The sequence below is a fragment of the Cavia porcellus genome, unplaced genomic scaffold (assembly GCF_034190915.1).
Source record: "Cavia porcellus strain 051 isolate PalLab524CR breed Dunkin Hartley unplaced genomic scaffold, mCavPor4.1 scaffold_20, whole genome shotgun sequence".
Lineage (NCBI taxonomy): Eukaryota > Metazoa > Chordata > Mammalia > Rodentia > Caviidae > Cavia > Cavia porcellus.
The window spans coordinates 35,937,005-35,959,460 of NW_026947503.1; the positions used below are offsets into that span (position 1 = coordinate 35,937,005).

The 22,456-nt window shown below is 44.6% G+C and overlaps 1 protein-coding gene across 1 annotated transcript in view; it reads left to right on the forward strand.

The window, feature by feature from the left end:
- Positions 1-13,542: 13,542 nt before the first annotated feature.
- The window catches only part of Skor2 (SKI family transcriptional corepressor 2), a 39,960-nt gene continuing 31,046 nt past the window's right edge, over positions 13,543-22,456 (forward strand). Inside the window, exons 1-3 of the mRNA XM_063232127.1 lie at positions 13,543-16,199; positions 17,221-17,284; positions 17,768-17,842. Of these exons, the coding sequence (XP_063088197.1) occupies positions 13,584-16,199; positions 17,221-17,284; positions 17,768-17,842 (2,755 nt within the window). The 5' untranslated portion in view covers positions 13,543-13,583. The remainder of the gene's footprint in view (positions 16,200-17,220; positions 17,285-17,767; positions 17,843-22,456) is intronic.

A 22,456-nucleotide genomic window follows, 5' to 3' on the forward strand; every position in this document is an offset into this window, starting at 1 on the left:
CAGTACAAGATTCACTCCGCAACGCTATTTCTGCTGCGCGCGGCGCGCTGCCCCAGAGAGCTGACCTAAGTGACACAGTTACAGATGCGGCCGTACCTCCCACCCCCCGCGCCCCATTCATCTTCCTCAACACTAGAAAAGAGCGTAAGAAGGTAACGAAGAGCTTTGGGCTCCCCTGTAGGATCTCCACTAGTCCAACCAACAGCCTTCTAACTCCTCATCATCAAACTCACTGCCTTGTCCCAAAAATCAAGGCTTGATTCTATCGAAGCTTCTCCCAGGCAAAGGGTCCGGAAGCTTGCAGTGGATAGGGGGAGCTAAGCGCTAAAGGGAAACCTAGACTTTTCTTCAGTCTTAGAGCAAAGTGAAAGAGGAGTGGGCGTGCTGCACGTGGCCAGTGAATTTAACTGGGAGGCTTTGCCACTAGGCTCAGCCCCATACCACGGCCAGCTATCCAACAGGTTTGCAAACTCTGTTACAAGCCCCAGGGATTTGACTTGGGAAAGGTCATCTCTGGCGCTCGGAATGACAAACTCCCGTACGCCTTGAAAGAGTGAAGTTTTACACTTGTTAGGTCCTGAAGCCCCTGCGTCACGAACCAGACACGCACCAGACTCGCTCCGCACAAAGCCGAGGCCGGCAGCGGTGAGCGGTCGTCGGTCTGCGGCGCCTTCCACCCGCCAGCACGGGGCTGTTCTCTTAATGAATTACTAATGAGTTAAAATTGGGCAGCAGGCTTAATTAAAGCGTAGAGGCAATGTGTTTACCACATTGTAATTGAACTCATTAGGGCTATGGCTTTTTGTTTTTTAAGCAGCCGCCTTCCTCCTCTGTGTCGAATAATCTATGGGAAGTGTTTATTAGAGAAGGAGGGGATAAGGGAGAAAAAGCCCATCAATTCTTCCAATGAAAAAAGACAGGATGAGAACCGGGAGGAGAATACAATGCCTCCATTCATGGATGTTTTGCAGCCAGGGCTAGACTGAGCCATCCAAAGAAGTTCAAAGGGTAGGGTAACCGTGTTAACTCTCAGCTTCAGAAAATTGCAAAGGAACAGACTAGGCCAGAGCCCAGAATGATTTTCCTGGTAACATCAAATAGTCCTCTCCAATTGGGTGCTTGTCTACACCACCAGAAGCTTAGATCTATACCTGAAACTCACTGGTCAGCCACTGCACTAACACTAGGCACAAACTTTTTTGTTTAAACAGCTTCTGTTCTTGAAGTTTTCTTCCCAGGGTATGCTGGGAAATTCTCACTCTCCAGGCTTTAATCTTCCCAGCTCACCTCTCTGTGATCAGGACACAGGCAATGGGTGCCTGAGACCTGCGCTCCCCATAGATGCAGGCCTCCAGACTAGACTTGCCTCAAATGGTCGTCCTCCGCCCCACTCCCTTTAGGGGGACTGTCCCAGGGCGGCACAGGCACACCTGAGGGCCTTGGGACAATCCTGTCGGGGAAGGGGGTCAAACTGCCAGCCCGGACTGCACACGTCCAAAGTGTATGGTTCCTTCTTGGCCCTGGTCTCTCAACAATGATCGGACCTTCAACCTTCGCTTCCTTTCTGTCCTGTTTAGATTCCTGGATATCCAGCAGTGACTGGTGCTGGGGCTGAGGTTGCCGCTGCGCTCTTGGCCCTGCCCTGCCCTGCCTGGCCAACAGGCGGCGTCAAAGACCCAGGTCTGAACCCGAGAATGTGAGTGTGAGTGTGTGTGTGCAGGGCGGGAGGGGGGTGCGGATCCGAGCAAGCTAAACCGAGAAGCTGGGCACGAGGAAATCGACCCTCACCCCAAACTTACAAACTTGCCCACAAGGGGAGGGAAAAGTCAAGGGGCTGCGGAGAAGGGGAGAGGCGGAACTGGACCAGGTCGCTGCCAAAAAGACCCGACTGCGAGCAGGATCGCAGAGGACCGTAGGCTGTGGGAGGCGGCGGATCCAGCGCGGGGGAGGCGGCGGGCGCCGTGGGAGGCAGAGCTTGGCTGAGGAGCCGCGGAGCCCGGGCAGGAGGGAGGATCGCGCGGAGCGCAGGAGACGCGCGGGCAACGGAGACAGGTAAGTGGCCTCGTCGTCCGCTCTCGGTCTCTCCTACGAAGAATACTGGGTTAAAAGGGACTCCTGGAATATCCGGCCCCCCTCACTAGCCCGCAGCTGACCCTTACCTCCTCCCTCCCACTCACCTAAAACGCACCACCCATTTCCAAGTCCTCGCACCATTTGTGAATTTTGTCAAACTCTCCCACTCTGTTCATCCCCCATTCTGTCATCACCTCTCTCTTCCGGGCCGGGGAGGTTGAGGTAAATTGTCTCTAATTTGTTGCTAAAAGATTAATTGCAGAGGGTGGGTCGATTTGATTAAGGCAATTAATCTTTGGTTACAGCGTTCTGGTGTCACGGGCGGGAGGGGGAGCTTCTAGGGAGAGAAACAAACTAGACTTTTTGGAGAAGCTATGGAAAGCGGCTCCCCGCCTGGAACCTTACCCAGATCTTTGTCCTCACACCCCCGCAGCCCGCAGCCCCTGGGCCCGTGCTGTAGGTTTCAGCACCACCCAGTCCGGACAGCGACTCCGGCGGGCGAGCCCTGTAACTTCTGGTCCCCTGAGGTTGCACAAAGCCTGCAGCTGCCAGAGTGGACCTCCCCCACCTCGTCTCGCGTCCAGCTACTGGGCTTATTTTCCCTGGGGCTTCAGAGCAGAAGCTGGCCAAACATAGTCCTGAAAACCTCTAACTCTCAAACCTACTTCAGAAGCAGGAGAGGGAGAAACCCACCCTAACGCCTCCTAGAAAAGTTCCCAAAGCTGGAGTTTTCTCTTTTCGTGAATAATTAACGTCGATCATAAATAATTGATGGAGGCAGTAGAGAAGAAAAGAGGGAGGAGATGGGTGAGAGCCAGGGCGGCCAAAGAGAGATCGAAGAGTTTGTTAAAGGACCATTAAGAAAGCCTTGCTGGGAACGGCATTCCCCCATAGATCACACAGGGTGGTTCCACCCAGGCGTGGGGTAAAAGCAGGAAAGCAAAGCACCCAGGGGAGTGGAAGCTGCGCTGACCAAGCCTGAAGCACCCATTCTGGATTCAATCTCAGCACTCTCCCCATCCTCTCTCCCCCACCCAGAGCCTTAAGGACCCCTAGCCATCCTCTCCTCCCAGCGCCTGGGCTCAGTGACCACAAGTTCTAAGCTATACACTCCAGGACCAGGATGAACACGTGGATGTAGACTCTGAGTTTTGTCAGCTTTGTCCAAAACTATGGCCAGACCTGCTTAACCCCAAGCTATTCATAAGAACCTCTATGAAGTTCCCCCTACACAACCTCAACTAATTCATTGTTTTCAAATGGCCCAAAGTCTCAAATTCAAGCTTCTAACTCATTCTTCCCCATCTGCCTATAAGAGAACTAACAGAACAAGACTGCTGTCCCCCAGGTAATTCACACTCTTCTGCTGCCCTTCCACCATGTCCTTTCCTGGTTTCCTCTGAATCTCCAGCATGCTGACCTCTGTCACCTTGTATTCTTCTTAGCACTGAACTCCAATTCTAATGCAGGGGTCTCATAAATCAAAAGACAACCCAGAAAATTTGTGTTTCTAAGGTAGAGATACATGCCAAGGCCATCTGGCTCTTTAGGAAACACAGCCAGACTCAGTATTTTTACAGAAAAACTCCTGAAGGTCCCTCAGCCAAGCAACCAGCATGGTCTCACTGAGACCATCCCACAAGCAAAATCATGTGTGTTCTTAGTGCAACTTGGCACAGGCCCTAGGAGGAAGATATTATAGACTGCACCATCCACCACTGGCTGTGAGACTGGCCTCTTGGGCACTGGCCAGAGCCTGTCCTGAGCTTGTCCTTTGGTTAGCAGCTTCTACAATTCCTGCTTCCCTAATGATCATCCTCAAACCTCTGAGGATATCAGACTTCTGACTTCTGATAATTCTGGGCTGGGAGTTAAGAGTAGCTTACAAAGAGGAAATTTGGTACTCAGTCTTCAAAGAGGTAAGGCTTATACTTTATGTGAAAACTCTTTCCTTTTTTATATGATATTAAAAAACACTACAACCAATTTTCTCACCCACCTTATTCTCACTCCTACTCTGCAAACATTGAGCTCTACATTAAAAAAAAAAGAAAAAGAAAAAAAGAATAAGTTCTGGGTGGGATAGGGAAATGGAGTGAAAAAAGGAAAGTCTTAGGGAATTGTTTCTCTGACCCAATGAGAGAAAACAGCCAAAGAGAACTGTGAAATTAAACAAAGGGGTAAGAGAAAATCAGATGGGGGAGGCTAGCTCTGGAGTCATGGGTTGTTTACTTCTCATATAAAATATAACTCCCCCATGCAGGAAGTTACTGCAAAGAAGTATCAATAATGAATGAATCTCCTGTAATAAAATACTTACATAATTAGCACAAGTCAAGTGATTGCATTATGTTAACCTTTTGCAACTCTGAGCTGGAAAACTTCGCTCCAGAAATCCTCAGAATACCATTTTCATTCTCAACAGAGGCTGAAAACCAAGCACTCGCCCAGCCTTCTACTCTGTTATGATATGGTTTTCCATTTCTGAACCAGAACATAAGTACTTCTGAAATATAACAGAAAACTCTCTTTGGTGAATTCAGAACAGTCATTAACATTCAGTTTTAAGTGAATGTTAACAGTAAATAAAGAAATCTCTTGATTGTAATAGTAGTAACAAAGCAATAATTACCCAGTAGGTGGTCATCAGTAATGATAAATGTATCATTATTACTGTGTGAGTCTGGGAACTCGGTTTTGGAAACTACTTCAGACTTTTTAGTAGTATGGCTGGTTACAAAGCGTTTCTTAGCCTGCAAAAGCCATATAATTTTATACACAATTTAGGTGAAAATAAATTTAAATCTGTATATTACATTTTTAATTTCAAGTTAGTAATTAAAGTTGGTTCTTTATATCTCCTCTGAAACTCTCACTGCTCATCTCTCTGGTTTGTTTGTACAATTTGCTTCTAAGACACCCAAGGTTATGCAGTTCTAAAAGACGGAAAATTTAATTATTTGCTAACATTAAGAGTTTGTCGATGATATCATAATGCGTCTTTAAAAAGTTTGGGATGGTATCGCCTTTGACGGGGGGGGGGGGCAGAAATCTAAGTCATTGGTTTTCATCCCTGAAAACATAATACCCAGTGAGTATTCAGAGAAAATATTTAAAGAACTTTTCTATCTTTGCATACTTAAATAAATTTTTTAAACAAAAATGCTTTCAAGCATGGGGTTTAAGAGGTTCCAAGTAAAGGCATAGATAACTCGGATTCATTTTGTTAATATCTAATTTCACCTTTGTTATCACTAAGTTAAACTTGCTGCAGGCAGAAGGGAGGCTGAAGTCATGATGCTTATTGGACAGTCAAACAGCACATGATACTATAATAGTGTATCAGTTAATTGGACCAAACTTGATGGAAAAGTAAATTTTCAGATGGGTTGAGGGGAGTGGGGAATGGGGGGGGGCAAGAAAGTGAGAAAAATGTCTTCATTTCCCCAGGAAATAAAATCTAATGTTCCTTCCACCAGTGTCAGCTAGGGAGATGTTAAATGTGTATCTATGTCATTTTCTCTCTTGTGACATGTCAACAGACACTCTATACCCCTCCCCCTACTCCCACTCCCCTGCCTCCCCTTTCGAAGCTTTGAAAGGTCCTGCTCCACACCCTCTCTGTGTCTTCAGCATCAGTTACTTCTGAAACTGAATCCCTGAAACAAAAGAGCCACTCATAAAATAAAACAAACCCCAAGCCCCACTGCATATATTTTGTGGCAGTTGAAGTCTTCATATGGATAGAGATTTTTCTGTAGAAATCCAACCAAATACTGCACTTGCTTTCTTATCTTTCCCCACAGCTCTCTTTCTCTACTTTCCCGCTTTCCCCTTCTTTTTTCTGCTCTCCCTTCTTTAAGAATGGCAATCAAAAAGCAAGCATCTTGCCTCGTTATTCATTATTATAACAGCATCTTTGAGCTGCATCTTTGCCAATAAAAACTCCATGTAGATGCCTATCCTTTTGTTGTAGCGGCCTAGGTTATTCAGGAGCAGAGACAAAAGCCTGAAGTGATGTGATCTAAATGAGCTCCAGGGTTTTCCAGCTGGGACCACCTCCATTTCAAAGAACCCCCTCCTTCCCAATGTGAGGAGGAGGGGAATGGAGGAGGCTGTGCATTTGTGTATGTATGGAGAGAGAGAGAGAGAGAGAGAGAGAGAGAGAGAGAGAGAGAGACCGTAGCTTATTTTGACTACTGCTTTTGCCAGAGTTACTTTTTGGTGCATATTTGAGAGTATGTTCCAAGACAGCATGCAATTCAGCATGCATCCATTGGTTTATGTATATCTTTGAGCATTTTGTGTCCCTTTGAATTTTATATTGATCAATTAATATTTGCTAAATGACAAGTACACTAACTCTTGTTTTTTTCTGAATTTTATTACTTTATATAAACTACATGCATACACACTTGCTGTATTTATAGGTTTGTGAGGACTGATGAAGAAATGTGACTTCTCTGTTTTAAAAAAGAAGTTTAATAGTAAATGTTCCAATAAGACACTAATCTCTGTTAACTGATAAACTGGGAACATTCTCTGCCACTTACTCAAATGCAAATTTTCTTAGAAGAATGTTTCTTCTGATTAAGGGAAAATAAGTCTTGACTCCTCCTCCTACCATTTCTATTTCTTAGAGAGGCGTTTGTTTGAAGTGTAAAAAGGATTTGACTTCCAGGTCACAGGTGCAAAAGGATTACAGGGGCAGGCATACAAGTCAAACAAAATGTGCTCACTTTTCCTTCCTTTCCCTTCCTTGATTTTATTTTCAGTTTGAGATTTGTGCTATCATTGTACTTCTTGCAGGTAGCACTGGCCCCAGCAAAACAAAAATGGTCCTTGTTTGTACATCTTACAGAAGATTCAAAGATTGAGTCTGCTCTGAAATTCTCAGAAGCCTTTCTCATCTCTTCTATGATTTCCATCATAGATGAGTGCTTGGTTTGCTTCTGATCCTTGGTTTGCTTTTTGTAACTCTAGCTGGAACAATGGAGCAAAAACCAAAGGCTGTAGAAAGTGAGGGCTGACAGTTATGAGCAACTGTTATCAGTGTGGCCATTATTGTAATTTTTATTTTCAAGTTACTTAAAATGGGTTAAGCAACACTACTTGGGGTCTTGACAACTGTATGTGAAACAAACACTAGATCAATTAGTGGCAGGATAAATTTTCAATGAAAAGAAGTATGTCCTTCCAAAGAACTTGGTTCCCTTTTTTGATTACCACTAAGCTAAAATACCTTTGATAGCTTTTATTGTGGCGTTATAGAAAATCTTGTAACATTTAACATGTAGCAGGCCCAGATCTTGTCTCTTATCGTCCAAAGAAAGTACTTTTAAATCCACCTTTACCAGGTACTGTGTGCCAAACACTTTATAGATAAGCTATTACTCATCATGTCTCTGTGGGCTAGATATCAATCTCTTCATTTTGCAGAGAAAGATACTGAAGTTTAAGACTGGGTGCCTAGACAAAATTCCATAGTTTGTAAGTGGTTGCAAAGAAATGTGTAAACAATCATTTGACTCCAAATACCCTGTACTTTCTGAGATTCTAAGATCTTTCATGCTACCCTTTCTGTTTCCTTCTTGAACATTTGGGCCTCTTTTTGAAGACCTGGGAATAAAAAGGAGCCCATATCTTGCAGGATGCAAATGCCTGGGGCACTTACCAGGAGAAATACCAATGTCAAAAGTGAGAATAGGGTGAAAGGAAATGGGAGAGAGGAATAACTGGTGATTCTTTGACCTGTAACTGTAATGAAGTCCTCAGAAGCAAGCTGGATCTGGGGAGAAGGAACAATACATGTGTCTCTGGCTGTAATTAAGTTATATTAAGGCCTTTATCTTTCTTGCTGTCAATTAAAGGAAAGATGTGGAGCTGGAGACAGGCTAGATTTCTCTTCTCAGTCTTTCGATTCATCAAGTGTGAGAGAAGAGGTGATGTGATTCTCTGTAAAAGACTTGCCTGTCTTTTAAGTAGTATACCTGGCCATGCCAAGCCCGAAGTCGAATCTACAGTTCTAATGGTTATTACAGGATAGGAAGCTTCTTCCGTGATCTGCTATGCGATGAATTGTGTCAGCACTGCGGACAGCTCCTTCCTCAGCTTTGGCCCTGGCCTCATACCAACCGGCTCCACCACAACCCTCTCAGAAATAAGGGGGTTCCACAAGGGGGTCCTGGCCTCGGGTAGTGTGAACTGCTTTAAACAAATTATTAACAGCCTGAGCTATAAACCTCTACCCGCGCTACCGCGGCCAGCCGCGTGCACTTGTATCCAGGCGTCGCCTTTCCAGTTGCTAGGGAGCTGGCTCGATTTGTGGTTTTCCTTTGGGTCCAGCGTCTAGGTTCCTTTACCTGTCCTCGGCCCGGGTAAACCGCAGCCGCCCAGAACGGAGATGGGAATGGAAATGCTCTTCTTCTTACGGTGATAGATCATACAAAAGGGTGACACCAGTTTAACCAATGAAACAATTTGAATCAATTAGCCGGCTGAGGAGAGTTCCAACGTGTAAAATGTATGTCAGCCCGAATAGGAAAGCATTGATTAACTCGGCCCAGCATAGCCTCCTCCGACACGGATGGCCACCTCCCCCTAAGCCTGCCAGGGACCAGGGGCCAGGGGCCAAGGAAGGGACTGACAAATACCCCACGACAGAGCAGCAGGAGTGTTACTCAAACTGAAGAGAAAGCAAAAGATCAGAGATGGTGGGCAGCAGAAAACTGCTTGTGGACTCAAAATTATAATTCCACATTCCAGGTCAGATAGCAAGACAAGGATTCTCCGGAAGTACAGAGTCTGTTTTGGACTAATATTCTCTCCACCTTCAATTTCCAAAAATACAATTCACCTGACCTTTCAAAGATGCTCTTCAGATTCCTTGGGGAAATATACACTGCACTATTCTTGGAATCATTTGTGTAAAACTAACCTCATGCTACACATTTCTTTCTCTAGGGAAATGTTTTTTGGTATTAAAATAAAATTACAGGCTCATATGCAGTAAGCACTGAAGGTCTGTGGAAATACTTGTGTGTAAAGAATTAGGTAAGGAGATGATACCCCCACCCAGCTGTGGGTTCACACTCCTCAGAGTAACCTGAGATTGGGAGAGAAGGTAAATATTCCACTCATTTTTCTTTGCAAAGAAAAATATTTTTGAAGAAGCTTTAAAAAAAAAAAGATACGTATCTTGTAGAAGAAGAGAAGCCTTTCAGGAACTTTGCAATAAAATGTGAATACTTCCACAATGCTCCTACTGCAGCAGCACTCAGGCATATTCCTCTGTTATGTTATTAAGGGACAGTATTTCTCATTTCTCCCCATTTTCAAACTTAAAATTTGCCCCACTTTCAAACTTTTTTTCCACTGGGCTTAAGATTTCTTTTTAGCTGCCCAGGCATGGGAACAGTGAGCAAGCCTTAACTCACTTTGTGGGAGACCCTGATGTTAAACAGAAGGCAGGGGAGGAGAAAGAACTTGGGTTGGTCCTGGAAACTTTAAGAGTGTGCAGTCTTCATTTTTCCTAGACAAGGGGCTTGAGAATAACAATGGTACTCTAGCTGAATGGGCTCAGTAGACAGGAAGACAGAGTTTTTCTTCTTTTTAGGGATTGGGGAGGGAATAATGGATTGATTTGAATCTCTTAATGCTTTTAGTAAACAGGAGATAAGTGAAAAATTGTATGAACTGTCTGCCGAAACAAATATTATAATTTGCCTGGCTCTGAAACTGTTTTCACAATATTAATTTTTAAAAGCTGCAAATCTTGAGCAACAACAAGCCCCTCACATTCAGCCGTTTCCTTGATTTTATTAACCTCTAATAAAGGGTTATGATCTCACATATTTACTCTTGAGTTTATAGTTGTGTACTATTGATGTTATGACCCAGAATGGTTGGTCCTTGGGCTTAGTGAAGGTTGCTCCCTCATCTCCACAGTGTGACTTTCCAATCTGATGCCTGTGTTTCACAGGACAGCAATTAAAAGTTCAACTGTGATAGTAAAGGAAAAACAAAATGTTTCCCCTACATCCACCCCTATCTGCAGCAGGTATCCTCCTTAGAATGTTCTCCAAATAATAACCTCCTTTCTTTCTGATAAATTTTTTGACTCTTAAGAGCCAATCCATTTGGAGATAATATTCCATACTTCATTAATACCCTAGGATGTGCTCATTTAGGGAAACTATAGGGAATGATCTTTTCTCATCCTTGCTCCCTCTTTCATGATTCTCTAGGAAATTAACTTCTCCAGGGGCACTGACAACTTGTTCAAGGGCTAATCAGGGCTAGGAACCACCTTGATTACCTACCCTATCACCACTTTTTTCTAGTGCTGAGGTGGCCTGCATAGATCTTACAAAATGGGTTAAAGAACTATTTTAAATGAAGAAATGAACAAATGTACACTCTAGTGCCCTCACCCAACTGCATACATTTTAAAATAGACTGCCACAGAAACTGTCTATTTTTCTTAAAAGGACAAAAAAAGTAGGAACACTTTTTGTGCTTCTTTCCAAGTTTCAGATGGGGCACCCTTTGTGGGAACTTCTCTCCCTTTTTTTTGTTTCTCAGTGTTTTGTACAAGGCGCTGAAACCAATCTACTTTCTAGACTATGGATACTGTCTTCGGAGACACAGAGCCTACTGGTTTACAGTCTGTACCAGAGGAATCATTCACGAGGGCTGTGGCTCAGATAAATGAGAAGGGGACAAAAAGAAACATTGCACTGGTTAATTTGGAGGAATTTTCCTAGAATCCAGGCTCTCCAGTATTTAGATTCCTGGGATGCACGAAAACTATTCAGCTTTCCACACCTCAATCAGATTTGTGGATCCAGCCCTTTTACTCCCGGGCTGGGAGTTGTCAGTTGCGGGTTGATTAGGTAGTAGCTTTCCTGTACGCTGAGAACCGATCTCTATGTTGGTCGCTCTCGCTTCTGCTCCCCCTCCCTCCCTGTAACATGCCAGCCCCTTTAATGTGGAGTGTCAGGGAGACGATGACGTCATCCTGCCCGCTGGGTGGCGTCCCCTCGGTCCGACACGAGTTCAGAGACAGAGAAAGGCTCTGTCAGACTGCGCTCCACTTGGGGCTCTCTGCCACGGGTTTCCGTGCACCCGCACTTTCTGCGGTCCAGGAGACACCTCGCCTCCGCAATTCAGGTCCTCCCTGTACCCACGCTGGGGTTCTAGCGCCATTAGCTCCCATCAGCGCCCGGATCTTCGAGCGCAACCCACCGGAGTCCCGCCCGCTGGATTCGAGGACCCGGTTGGATGCTTCGCCTCCGAGCGCCCTCGGAAGATGGGCCGGCAGCCACGCGCCTAAAGACGTCTAGGGGTTACCAGGTACTGCTAGAACCCGCCGGCCCTGATCCGGCACACAGCTGGTAGCTATTTGAGTACCACAGCTATGGAATTTTCCACGTTAGTTTTAGGGACCACGTGAACTTTGGGGTTGTGGGGTTTGGGAGGCCAGAGAATTAAATTGGAGGTCACACTGACTTGTGAGCTTTCTGTCTCAGTTCAACTAACTTTTAATTGTCTGTTTATCCTTTTATCGCTTGGAAGATTCCCCCAATTTGAACCTTCTTATTCGCGTCTCTGCTCTGATGGGAGTTTCTGGGAGGGCTTGGGTGAAAGCGGAGGACACCTGGAGGAGACACTGCTGCTGGGCCCATGGGCGGCGGTTAAGGAGCTTGGTCCCCACCACGGAGCCAGCCTCACTTGCACCAGTCCACTGCTTGCGTTTCTGGGGCTCGAGAATTCAAGTTTTCCCATAGTCTTATTGAGATAATGGGAGTTTTATTTGGGAGGGAAATAAACATTGAAGAGCCATCTGGTGAAGCTAGGGCTGGTGTGTTAGGCTTAAGTATCACTGTCTTGAACTGCTGTTTAATGCTCCCCGCTTCCCCAGAAATAGTCTCTAATCCATCCAAAGTGAAAAGCCAGGCTCCCCACTCACTCTTCGAGGTGACAAGGTTTGTTTGGCCTTCCAGGAGGCCACAGGGTGTAATGAGAGCTGAGGATCCCCAGGGCTGCAGGTCAAAGGTGGGGGTATAGATGTCATAGGGGCCCAAAGAAGGACAGGCATGGCAATGTGGGTGAGGGGGTAGGATACCATCTCCTTTGAAACTGCAGTAGTTACACAATTCAGTATACTTTGTCAAGAGCCATGGCTATGTCATGTGCACTGGTGATTTTCCAGAGCAAAGTGTTTTGGCCTAATTGCTGGACAAATCACTGTGGAAAGGTCACTTTTCTTAGGGAATGTATCATTTAGCTTGATTTAACTTGCCAGCATTGTCACTCAGGTTTTGTTTTCTATATATTTCAATTTCCGGGGTATTCCCTGTTATCCAATAGGACACTATTGGCCCAAGATGAAATTAGAAATTTTATGGTAGATTCAGCCACAAGGTTCTGATTTCAATGTTTACACAATTATCTACTTCAGGGATTCAGTCTCCTTACTGTGAGACATCTTTCCTCCTATAAAGATTCGGAGCCATAGACATAGATAAGGGATATTGCTTCACATGAAACTGAATTTGCATTTTAAAGTCCACCATAGAGATCACCAAGAATTGTTTCTTTGCACTATTTATTAACTTAACACACTTGTCTGCATTTATGTACTCCTTGTCATAAAGAAGACAGAAGAATAGTTTTTAAATTTTTACAAGTCTTCAACTTCATCTATTTGAATTACCAATCTGGAACCACAACAAACGGGTTTTTGAAAAACCGAAATTGAAACACCTTGTTTTGGTAGTTATATATGTGGCTTTATACATTTCTCCACTTTAAAAAACACTCTAATCATTGTAACAAAATGTCTAATAGCAAGCAAAGATGGGCGGGAAGGGATTTCGTTTTGCTTTAATGAGCTGTGTTTAACCAATGGTGCATTTCCCCAAGGAAACCACAGATACCACGAAAATCATTTTTTAAAAGGTTTGGGTTTTTTTTTTTAACCCAAATCAATTCATTTTCAAGCAAATGTGAGTGGTTTACTCTCTCTTTAAATTTGGATTTTAAGGGCTAACCCCTAGTTTTCCATAACTTTATAATCTGTATTAGATACAACTGTCATTACTACATTTCTATGGTTACCTCATTTTATTTCAACTGCTTCCATAAACCCTGGATGAGGTTCTGAGTTTCTTAGGAAATGGCTAATATATATATATATATATATATATGCATATACAGTGAATTTACTTTGAATGTTTAGAAGAAAAATTGCTGTCTCCACCTAGCTGTACTTTCTAAAGGGGAGACCTTAAAAGAAATTAACAGATGACTTTATTGCAACAGAAACTTGGTCATTTGTCCAGTAATAATCATCTCAACCAAAGCAAGAAAATTATTGTAATCTTTCAGTTAGTGGCTAGCCCCACCCCTCTGTTTTGGAATAAAAAGCCTCAATTCAGCGCTGTCTCCTTTCCTTTGCAGTCTCCAAGGCCAACCCGAAGGGCTCATCCCGAAGTTCCTTGGTGGAGATGGCTTCCAGCCCGTTGCCAGGACCCAACGACATTCTGTTGGCGTCGCCGTCGAGTGCCTTCCAGCCCGACGCGCTGAGCCAGCCGCGGTCAGGCCACGCCAACCTCAAACCCAATCAGGTGGGCCAGGTGATCCTCTATGGCATTCCCATCGTGTCGTTGGTGATCGACGGGCAGGAGCGCCTGTGCCTGGCGCAAATCTCCAACACTCTCCTCAAGAACTTCAGCTACAACGAGATCCACAACCGCCGCGTGGCGCTGGGCATCACGTGCGTGCAGTGCACGCCGGTGCAGCTAGAAATCCTGCGTCGGGCCGGGGCCATGCCCATCTCCTCACGCCGCTGCGGAATGATCACGAAGCGAGAAGCTGAGCGTCTGTGCAAATCGTTCCTGGGAGAGAACAGGCCTCCCAAGCTGCCCGACAATTTCGCCTTCGACGTGTCTCACGAGTGCGCCTGGGGCTGCCGTGGCAGCTTCATCCCTGCGCGCTACAACAGCTCTCGAGCCAAGTGCATCAAATGCAGCTACTGCAACATGTACTTCTCGCCCAACAAGTTTATTTTCCACTCCCACCGCACGCCTGACGCCAAGTATACGCAGCCAGACGCAGCCAACTTCAACTCGTGGCGCCGTCATCTCAAGCTCACCGACAAGAGCCCACAGGACGAGCTCGTGTTCGCCTGGGAGGACGTGAAAGCCATGTTCAACGGCGGCAGCCGCAAGCGCGCGCTGCCCCAGCCCGGCACGCACCCGGCCTGCCACCCTCTCAGCTCGGTGAAAGCCGCGGCGGTGGCAGCTGCAGCCGCGGTGGCCGGAGGCGGGGGCCTGCTGGGCCCGCACCTGCTGGGCGCGCCCCCGCCGCCCCCTCCGCCGCCCCCTCTCGCGGAGCTGGCGGGCGCCCCGCACCCCCATCACAAGCGGCCGCGCTTCGACGACGACGACGACTCCCTGCAGGAAGCAGCCGTCGTGGCCGCCGCCAGCCTCTCCGCCGCCGCCGCTAGCCTCTCGGTGGCCGCGGCCTCGGGCGGCGCCGGGGCGGGCGGGGGCGGCGCTGGGGGCGGCTGTATGACCGGCGTCGGCGTCGGCGTCGGCGTCGGCGCCGGCTCCGGGGCAGGCGGGGCAGCTGGCGCTAAAGGCCCGCGCAGCTACCCGGTCATCCCGGTGCCCAGCAAGGGCTCGTTCGGGGGCGTGCTGCAGAAGTTCCCGGGCTGCGGGGGACTGTTCCCGCACCCGTACACCTTCCCAGCAGCTGCAGCTGCCTTTGGCTTGTGCCACAAAAAGGAGGACTCGGGCGCTGCGGCGGAGGCCCTTGGGGGCGCGGGCGCGGGCAGCGCGGGTGCAGCTCCCAAGGCCGGCTTGTCGGGGCTCTTCTGGCCAGCCGGCCGCAAGGACGCCTTCTACCCGCCCTTCTGCATGTTCTGGCCTCCGCGGACCCCCGGTGGGCTTCCCGTGCCTACCTACCTGCAGCCTCCACCGCAGCCCCCTTCTGCGCTCGGCTGCGCGCTCGGGGACAGCCCGGCCCTGCTGCGCCAGGCCTTCCTGGACTTGGCTGAGCCCGGCGGCGCAGGGGGCAGCGCCGAGGCTGCTCCCCAACCTGGTCAGCCCCCTCCAGGGGTAGCCAACGGACCGGGCTCCGGCCCACCGCCTCCTGCGGGGAGCGCGAGCGCCCGCGACGCTCTTTTCGAGTCGCCCCCGGGCGGCAGCGGGGGAGACTGCAGCGCGGGCTCCACACCGCCCGCAGACCCAGGCACCACCCCGGGATCAGGGGCCGCGTCCGCTGGGGCGGGTCCAGGGGTCGGTCGGGTGCCGGCGCCCCACCACCCGCACCTTCTGGAGGGGCGCAAAACGAGCGGCGGTAGCTATCACCATTCGAGCGCCTTCCGGCCGGTAGGCGGCAAGGACGACGCCGAAAGCCTGGCCAAGTTGCACGGGGCGTCGGCAGGTGCGCCCCACTCGGCCCCAGCCCATCACCACCACCACCATCACCACCCCCACCCCCACCACCACCACCCCACGCAGCCGCCGTCGCCGCTGCTGCTGCTGCCCCCGCAGCCGGAGGAGCCGGGCTCGGAGCGCCACCACCCAGCCCCGCCGCCGCCGCCCCCGCCGCCGCCGCCACCCCCGCTGGCCCTGCAGTCGCACCACCGAGGCCTTCTGTCCCCCGGGGGTACAAGCTGCAGCTACCCAAGTGAGGACAGCTCTGAGGACGAGGACGAGGAGGAAGAAGAGCAGGAAGTGGATGTGGAGGGCCACAAGGCCCCAGAGGGCGAGGAAGACGAGGAGGAAGGTCGAGACCTTGAGGAAGATGAGGAGGAAGACGGGGAGACAGGGGTGTTACTGGGGGACCCCATAGTCGGCGGCGGCCGGTTTCTGCAGGGTCGAGGCCTGTCAGAGAAAGGGAGCAGCCGAGAGCGCGCGCCCACCGCCTCTGGCGCTTTTCCGCTCACCCTGAACAACTCCAGGCTGCTGCAAGAAGATGGAAAACTGGGGGACCCCAGCAGCTCCGACCTGCCTCCGCCCCTACCCCCGCCCCTTGCCCCCCAGAAAGCGAGCGGCAGCAGCCCAGGCAGCCCAGTCCACCATCCATCACTGGAGGAGCAGCCCTCCTACAAAGATGTAAATATCCCCTTTAGGCTCCTTCAAGCTAATTATTATTATTTAAATGCACCTTTAGGCGGAATCAGTTACAAATGCGCAGGAAAGATGAATCACCAGATTTCCCCACAGAAATGAAATATTCAATGTGTTCGGGAGGGTTTCTTTCCTGCCGTGGTCCTCCATAAAAATGTGGTTTCTGGTCTCTTTCTAATAAAGGCTTTCAAGGCTTTGGGGCCTCCTTTCCCTCTTAAGTTGGCTGCTTGTAGAAGTTACAAAAGATCCCTTAATCAAAGTAGGCCTTCCTGTAATGCAAAAATTCCCACTGCCCTGGCTCAGCACATCTATTCCCCAAAAAAGCACTGAGACCACAACTGAGCAATTGGAATAATCCTATCCCTTTTTTTCTGTATAGTTCAGAGCTTCCTCCAGCCATGACAAAAAGAAAGAAAGAAAGAGAGAAAGAAAGAAAGAAAAAAAAGAAATTATGTTGACTTTAAAAATTGAATCCAATTTTATTTTGACTAAGTCATGGGTTAGCCCAGATAGATTTAAGATATGTGTCCTTTTACAAACTTTTGTTTGTAAAACAAAAGGCAGAATAGCTTCAGCAAGACTCCCTACTTCAAAACCAATCTCCATCCCCTGGAAAGTGCTATGTGGGACTCCTAACAGACCAAAGTTAAATGGCTGGCATTCAGTGTTCACTGAAGTGTGCACAGGAAACACACTCAAGGACTGTAGAGAGCAGTGAATCTGTCCCAAGACAGTGTAAATTTGACAAATAACATGGTGTGTTTATTTACAGGGGCCATTATATGCATACATTTAATTAATCTATGTTATTTCTTAAAAGATAGTACAACTACATGTAGGCACATATTTATGTACGAAACTGTTCAGAGAAGATAATCATCAAAAAATGATGTCTCCTGAGGCCCCATGGAGTCACTTTTATTGATGCTTCTTCCTGCTGACTGTTGACATTAGCATATGGTTTGATCCAGGCATTGATTTGTGTGTCTAATTCTTCTCCACACAGAATCAGAAAACTAAGGAAAATAACCAAGTTATTGTGTCTGCAAAGGATGACAACACCTTTTCAGGTAAAAGAAAAATGAAGCGCCACTTTTCTTTCCTACATTTAATCGTTTCTATGAGACTTACATACAGCCTCCCTACTCTCCTACTGACCACCATTCTGTGACTGTGAGTGTTGATATACTGACTTTTAGGTTTAAAAAAAAAAATGTTATAGCTTCTATTTGGAAGAGTAGCATTTCTGTAGTTTCCAAGATATGCCTATTTCCCAAATAATATTACCACCACCCTCAAGCTCAACATACCTTTTTTCTATTTAAATGATGTCAGTCCCCTAAACACTCACAAATATATAAACACGTTGCAATTCTTAGATGCCTTTGTCCTCTCCACATTTTTGGAGAATATTTAGAACCTCTGATTATTTCTCCTAAAATTAGCCACTCTAAAGCTTAAGCATAATAAACATAATTCCCCCCTTGGAATGTTTTTCTATCCTATTTGTCAATCTGATCACTTGTAGATTTTGTCCTTTGTTTTGGTTCTAGATAAGAACAAGGAGCATAGCTTTTTCATCACGGATGCTGATGCTTCTGGAGGAGATTTTTGGAGAGACAGATCAGGTAGGCTGAGAGATTACTGGAATGAATCGTCAGATGACAGAGAGGGACTGAAATTCATAATCAAGAGACTGAATATTTAGTACAAGGGTAAAGATAAAAAAAATTCCTAGTAGATATAACTAAGAAAAACACAAATGGGAAAGCAGTGACATTAATAGCAATAAGATTATTAATTGCTGAGCATATTTCAGAAGAAAATTCAGAAATATATCAGGTTACACAATGAAACAGGCTGGAAAAGCATAAAATGACAATAATTGAAATGTTCTCTTAGAAACCTTCCATTAAAAAGGATCACAGCTTATTGCTTTTAATATCTGTCAGAAAGACATTAAAGGTGTTTTATGACATCTATGCCAACATTTATATTATCTCCATGATAATGATCTCTACACAAAATGTATAATACATTTACAAAAATTACATTATACAAATTAAATGAAACCACCTTTTACTGATTGCTAAATGTCTCCAAGGGGTTTGGGAAAGACGTGATTAGAAGTTTTGATACTAAGTTGTCTATTGCAGTATCTTAAGGAGAGGGTTTTGTTTCTTGGGAAAAAGGAATCTAATTTTCCATTTATGTAATGCAAACTGCCTTGGCTTTGACTATTCACGGTTAATTGACTGTCAAACGAGGTTGTTATCCTGCGGCAATGTCTGCAAATTTGCCTGTCAAATGAGACAGAGAGAGCAAGCTAGGAAGTGAGGGAGAGGGAGAGAGTGGTGTGGGGAGCAGAAATAAAGAAAATAGGATCTTAAAGAAATCTTATATAACCACAAAGTACGATGTAAAAGGTCTCCAGACCTTTGTTTTTATTTTCTCATAGAGGAAACTTCTTAATGTTTTAAATGGCAAAAAGTAAATTTCTATTTCAAAGAAAAAACTATTTTATAGGGGATAGGGAAAAATGCTTGCTGTATACCACATGCTTCCAAATTATTTTATTCTATATTCTATACAGGCAGATCAACAACCAATTTTGGTTGACAATGCTAAGGAGCTACTAAACATCATTTTGTACTACAGAGTATCACTGGTTGGTAGCCAGATGTAGTCTGCATAAAATACACAATACACTGTCATTTTGTGCATTCTGGCTTTACTTGTTAATCCATTTTAAATGTTTTTCTTATTATTTAAAGTTTAAAGCTTAATGCATTTTGAAAATTTATAAAATTACCTTTCTCAAATTTGTTTTAAGTTTCTACTATGATGAAATTGTTAAATGTGGATTTGTCTATTATGATCTAAAGTCACAAAGACAAGGCTATTTGCCTAAGAACTACCTCCTCCCCAGTGTGATATTTCATAAAATTGAGGGAAGCTTGAAATGAAAAGGATTGCTACCAAGGAATTTCTAATTGGTTTGCCAGCATACACAACACACACACACATACACACAGAGCAGAGAGAGATTTGGATTTATCCTTTTATTCAATTGATTCTATAATATCTTGCTATTTCCTAGACATTTCTATATAGTCAATTGCTTTTGTTCAATATGAGTAGAAATTAATAGACACTGAAAATGATACATTCATGAATAAGAAAAAAACAATTGTAGTAACATTCCTCAGCCCCAGATTAAATGATATTTAGCAGTTCTGTATAGCTAAAATTAAATTTAAAAGTAGCCCAATTTCTCTTGTGCCTGGAGACCACAGATGGGGAGTCTATCTGCACTCTGGTGAATGGAAATTAACCCAGGCTGTTTCAACAGCTGAAGTGCATAGAGACCTTTGCTGAGGCTGAGTTTAAGACCGATGAGCACTTACAGAATTCTCATTCCACTTTACTAAAATGAACAAAGCTAAGAAAGAGAGTTTTAAAATAGTGTTAAATCCTAGTGGCACTGTCAGTGAACTACTTCATTTAGGGAGTTTTTGTTTTTGTTTTATTTTAAATACAAGTGTACTTGGTAAGCAGGACTCATGAAGTCCTGAACCCAACAAAATAAGGAAACTTATATATAGCAGTGGCTATGTTTTTTAAACAATGTACTCACTCAGAGGCGGGAAATGGACACTGGTTTCCATTCACTAATCTTAATTAGCTTAGTATTAATTTAGCATTGTTTGTAAAAATTAGTGTATTGTTAATTTGTATCATTAATTTTAAGTTTATCAATGTGTAAATTTGGAGGTTTTTATTTTTGAGTTGACTAGTGGTGATATTAAAACCCTAATTATTGTGGCACTGTGAATCAAACCCAGGGCCTTATACATGCAAGGTGAGAACTCAACCACTGATAAAAGCCAAATTATAATGCACATGTATTTAACACAAAGTACAATATAGAATGATTCACACTGTACCCTATACTTCATTAGCTACTAAACATCAGTCATCATAGTCTGCTGCTGCTAAATTCTTACTCTATTTAGGTACAAATTTTGAAGAAAATTTTCATCAGTATGCCACAAAAAATGTAGCTTTACGAGAGGTAACAATGGTTCATATAAAACTACAGGATAATTTGATGTTTAAAATTATTTCATAGCTTTAATGAGACAATTCAAATTCCACAATCTGAAATTTCTTTTTAGAAACTAAGTTTTCTTTTACTGCATTTGGCAATTAGCAGTCACAATTTTAATAAAAGTTTTAAGTTAGCATTTCAACAACTGTGTATACTCACTAGAAATCTAAATTTATTAGGACAAGTTGATTCCTTCATGAGTCATATTCCTTTCATTTCTGATATATTATTAGTCTCTTTAGATTTGTTAAAAACTGAATTTGTCTGTTTCCTCTCCCTCTTATTTGGATGGAATTTGAAAACATTCCTGACCTTGAACAGTGTTTGTTTTCCCCATATTCACAAAGGCCAGTAAGCCCTGAAAAGCTATAAGAACTCCAAGAATAATAGCCAGACTGAATAAAAATAACAGGATTCATTGTTGCTTGATATTCAGATAGAAATATAAATGCTAAAAGGAAGTAAGTAAAGGTATGGCCAGAATCGGTGCTTACATAAAAATTTCCACAGTGCCTGGAGCTCAGGGCGGTATAGTCAATAGTTATGTTGATAATAACACCAACTCATACTATTGATATATTGCTAGCCCCTTTCTTGCAATAATTATTTTGATACAGATTCCCAGAGAAACCTGTTCCACATTGATTTTCCATACCACGATTTCATTCTCACATTATTCAGGGAAGTATGTAGGTGGCAAGTTTATATTATTATCATGTATTGAGTAGGAGACAGGTAGGTTGTAGAAGGAATGTAAATATTATTGAAATGAGCAACTTTCACGTGAAGAATATATTTTGCTGTATTTATATTATGACCGTTAGCCACAAAAAGCTCATCCTTATGGTTCCTTTGCTGGAAACGTAGAATTTTATTTCATTTCATTTTATATGCAACCAGATCTCTCTATGTTGTCCAGATCTCAGATTTCTAGGTTTAAGTGAGCCTCTGTATTCTGTCTTCTGAGTAGCTGGGACTGTAGGAACACAGCAATGTGTTTGGCTCAGTAGGTGAATTTTTTTTTAATCCATACCGAGGATTGAACTCACAACCGCATGTTTGCAAGGCAGGCACTTATGCTGCTATGCTAAATCCCAAGACCCAGTATGTAAAGTTTTAAGCCTCAAAAATTATGTAAGAAGTTTCTTTGATGGCTGCTTGGTTTTTTGTTTTATTTGGTTTTTTTAGTTTTTGGTTTTTTGATGTTTTTTTATTTTCTTTTGGTACCAGGGATCGAACTCATGACCTAGCCCTTGCCAGGCAGGTGCTTATGCCACTGAGCTAAATCCCCGGCCCCTTGTAAGTTTTGAGTTGTGAGATTTAATTTGGTAAACCTTCAACTATCCTTCCTTGTAGGAAAAACTCGCTTGTGGTCTCTATATTGAAATACATGTTTGAGAAAATCCCAAAGTGGGCACCTAATTAACTTGTGTTTTGATATTAACTTATTTCTCTATGATCAGAATCCAAGAACTTATTTCTTTGGCCAAGTGTTAAAAACTCAGATAAATCAGCGAGATTATAATTATGATTAGCTGCTTTGAAGTAGTAACAGCCAAATGCTTTATCCTGAACTCCCTGCCTGTTAATGGAGATATTTCTCCCCACGCACCTCTACTTCTACATGATAGTTTTACTCATGTATTCCAACTATTCAAATGCCTTCTGTGTGCCAGCTATGATGTTAGGCTCTCGGGGTTCAGAGATAGAAGTCAACAGCACTCCTTGCCTGCAAGTTGCTGCCAATCAAAGGGAGGAGTTAGGCTAGCTCTAATGTACAGTGAATAATGTAATAAGGATCTACTCAAAATTCATCCAGTAAGGTTTATGTAACTGTATTTAGCCAGTGGCTAATTTAATAATTATCATTGAAAAATAACATTTAATATCTTTGCATATGCAACTATAACACAGAGGAATTAAATATCCTATCAGATTGCTCAATTTTTGATTTTTGAATTTTTCACTCCTGTGGTACTCATAAATGTAGCATATCAGGAAATTTCTGTGACCCTTCTCTAAACAGTGACATAGACATATCTTTAAGTAATAGTTACTTACATTAATTGATTCCTAATAACAAATTTGGTCTAGTAGCAATACTTAGTTCTCATGGATTTTAGTTCATTTT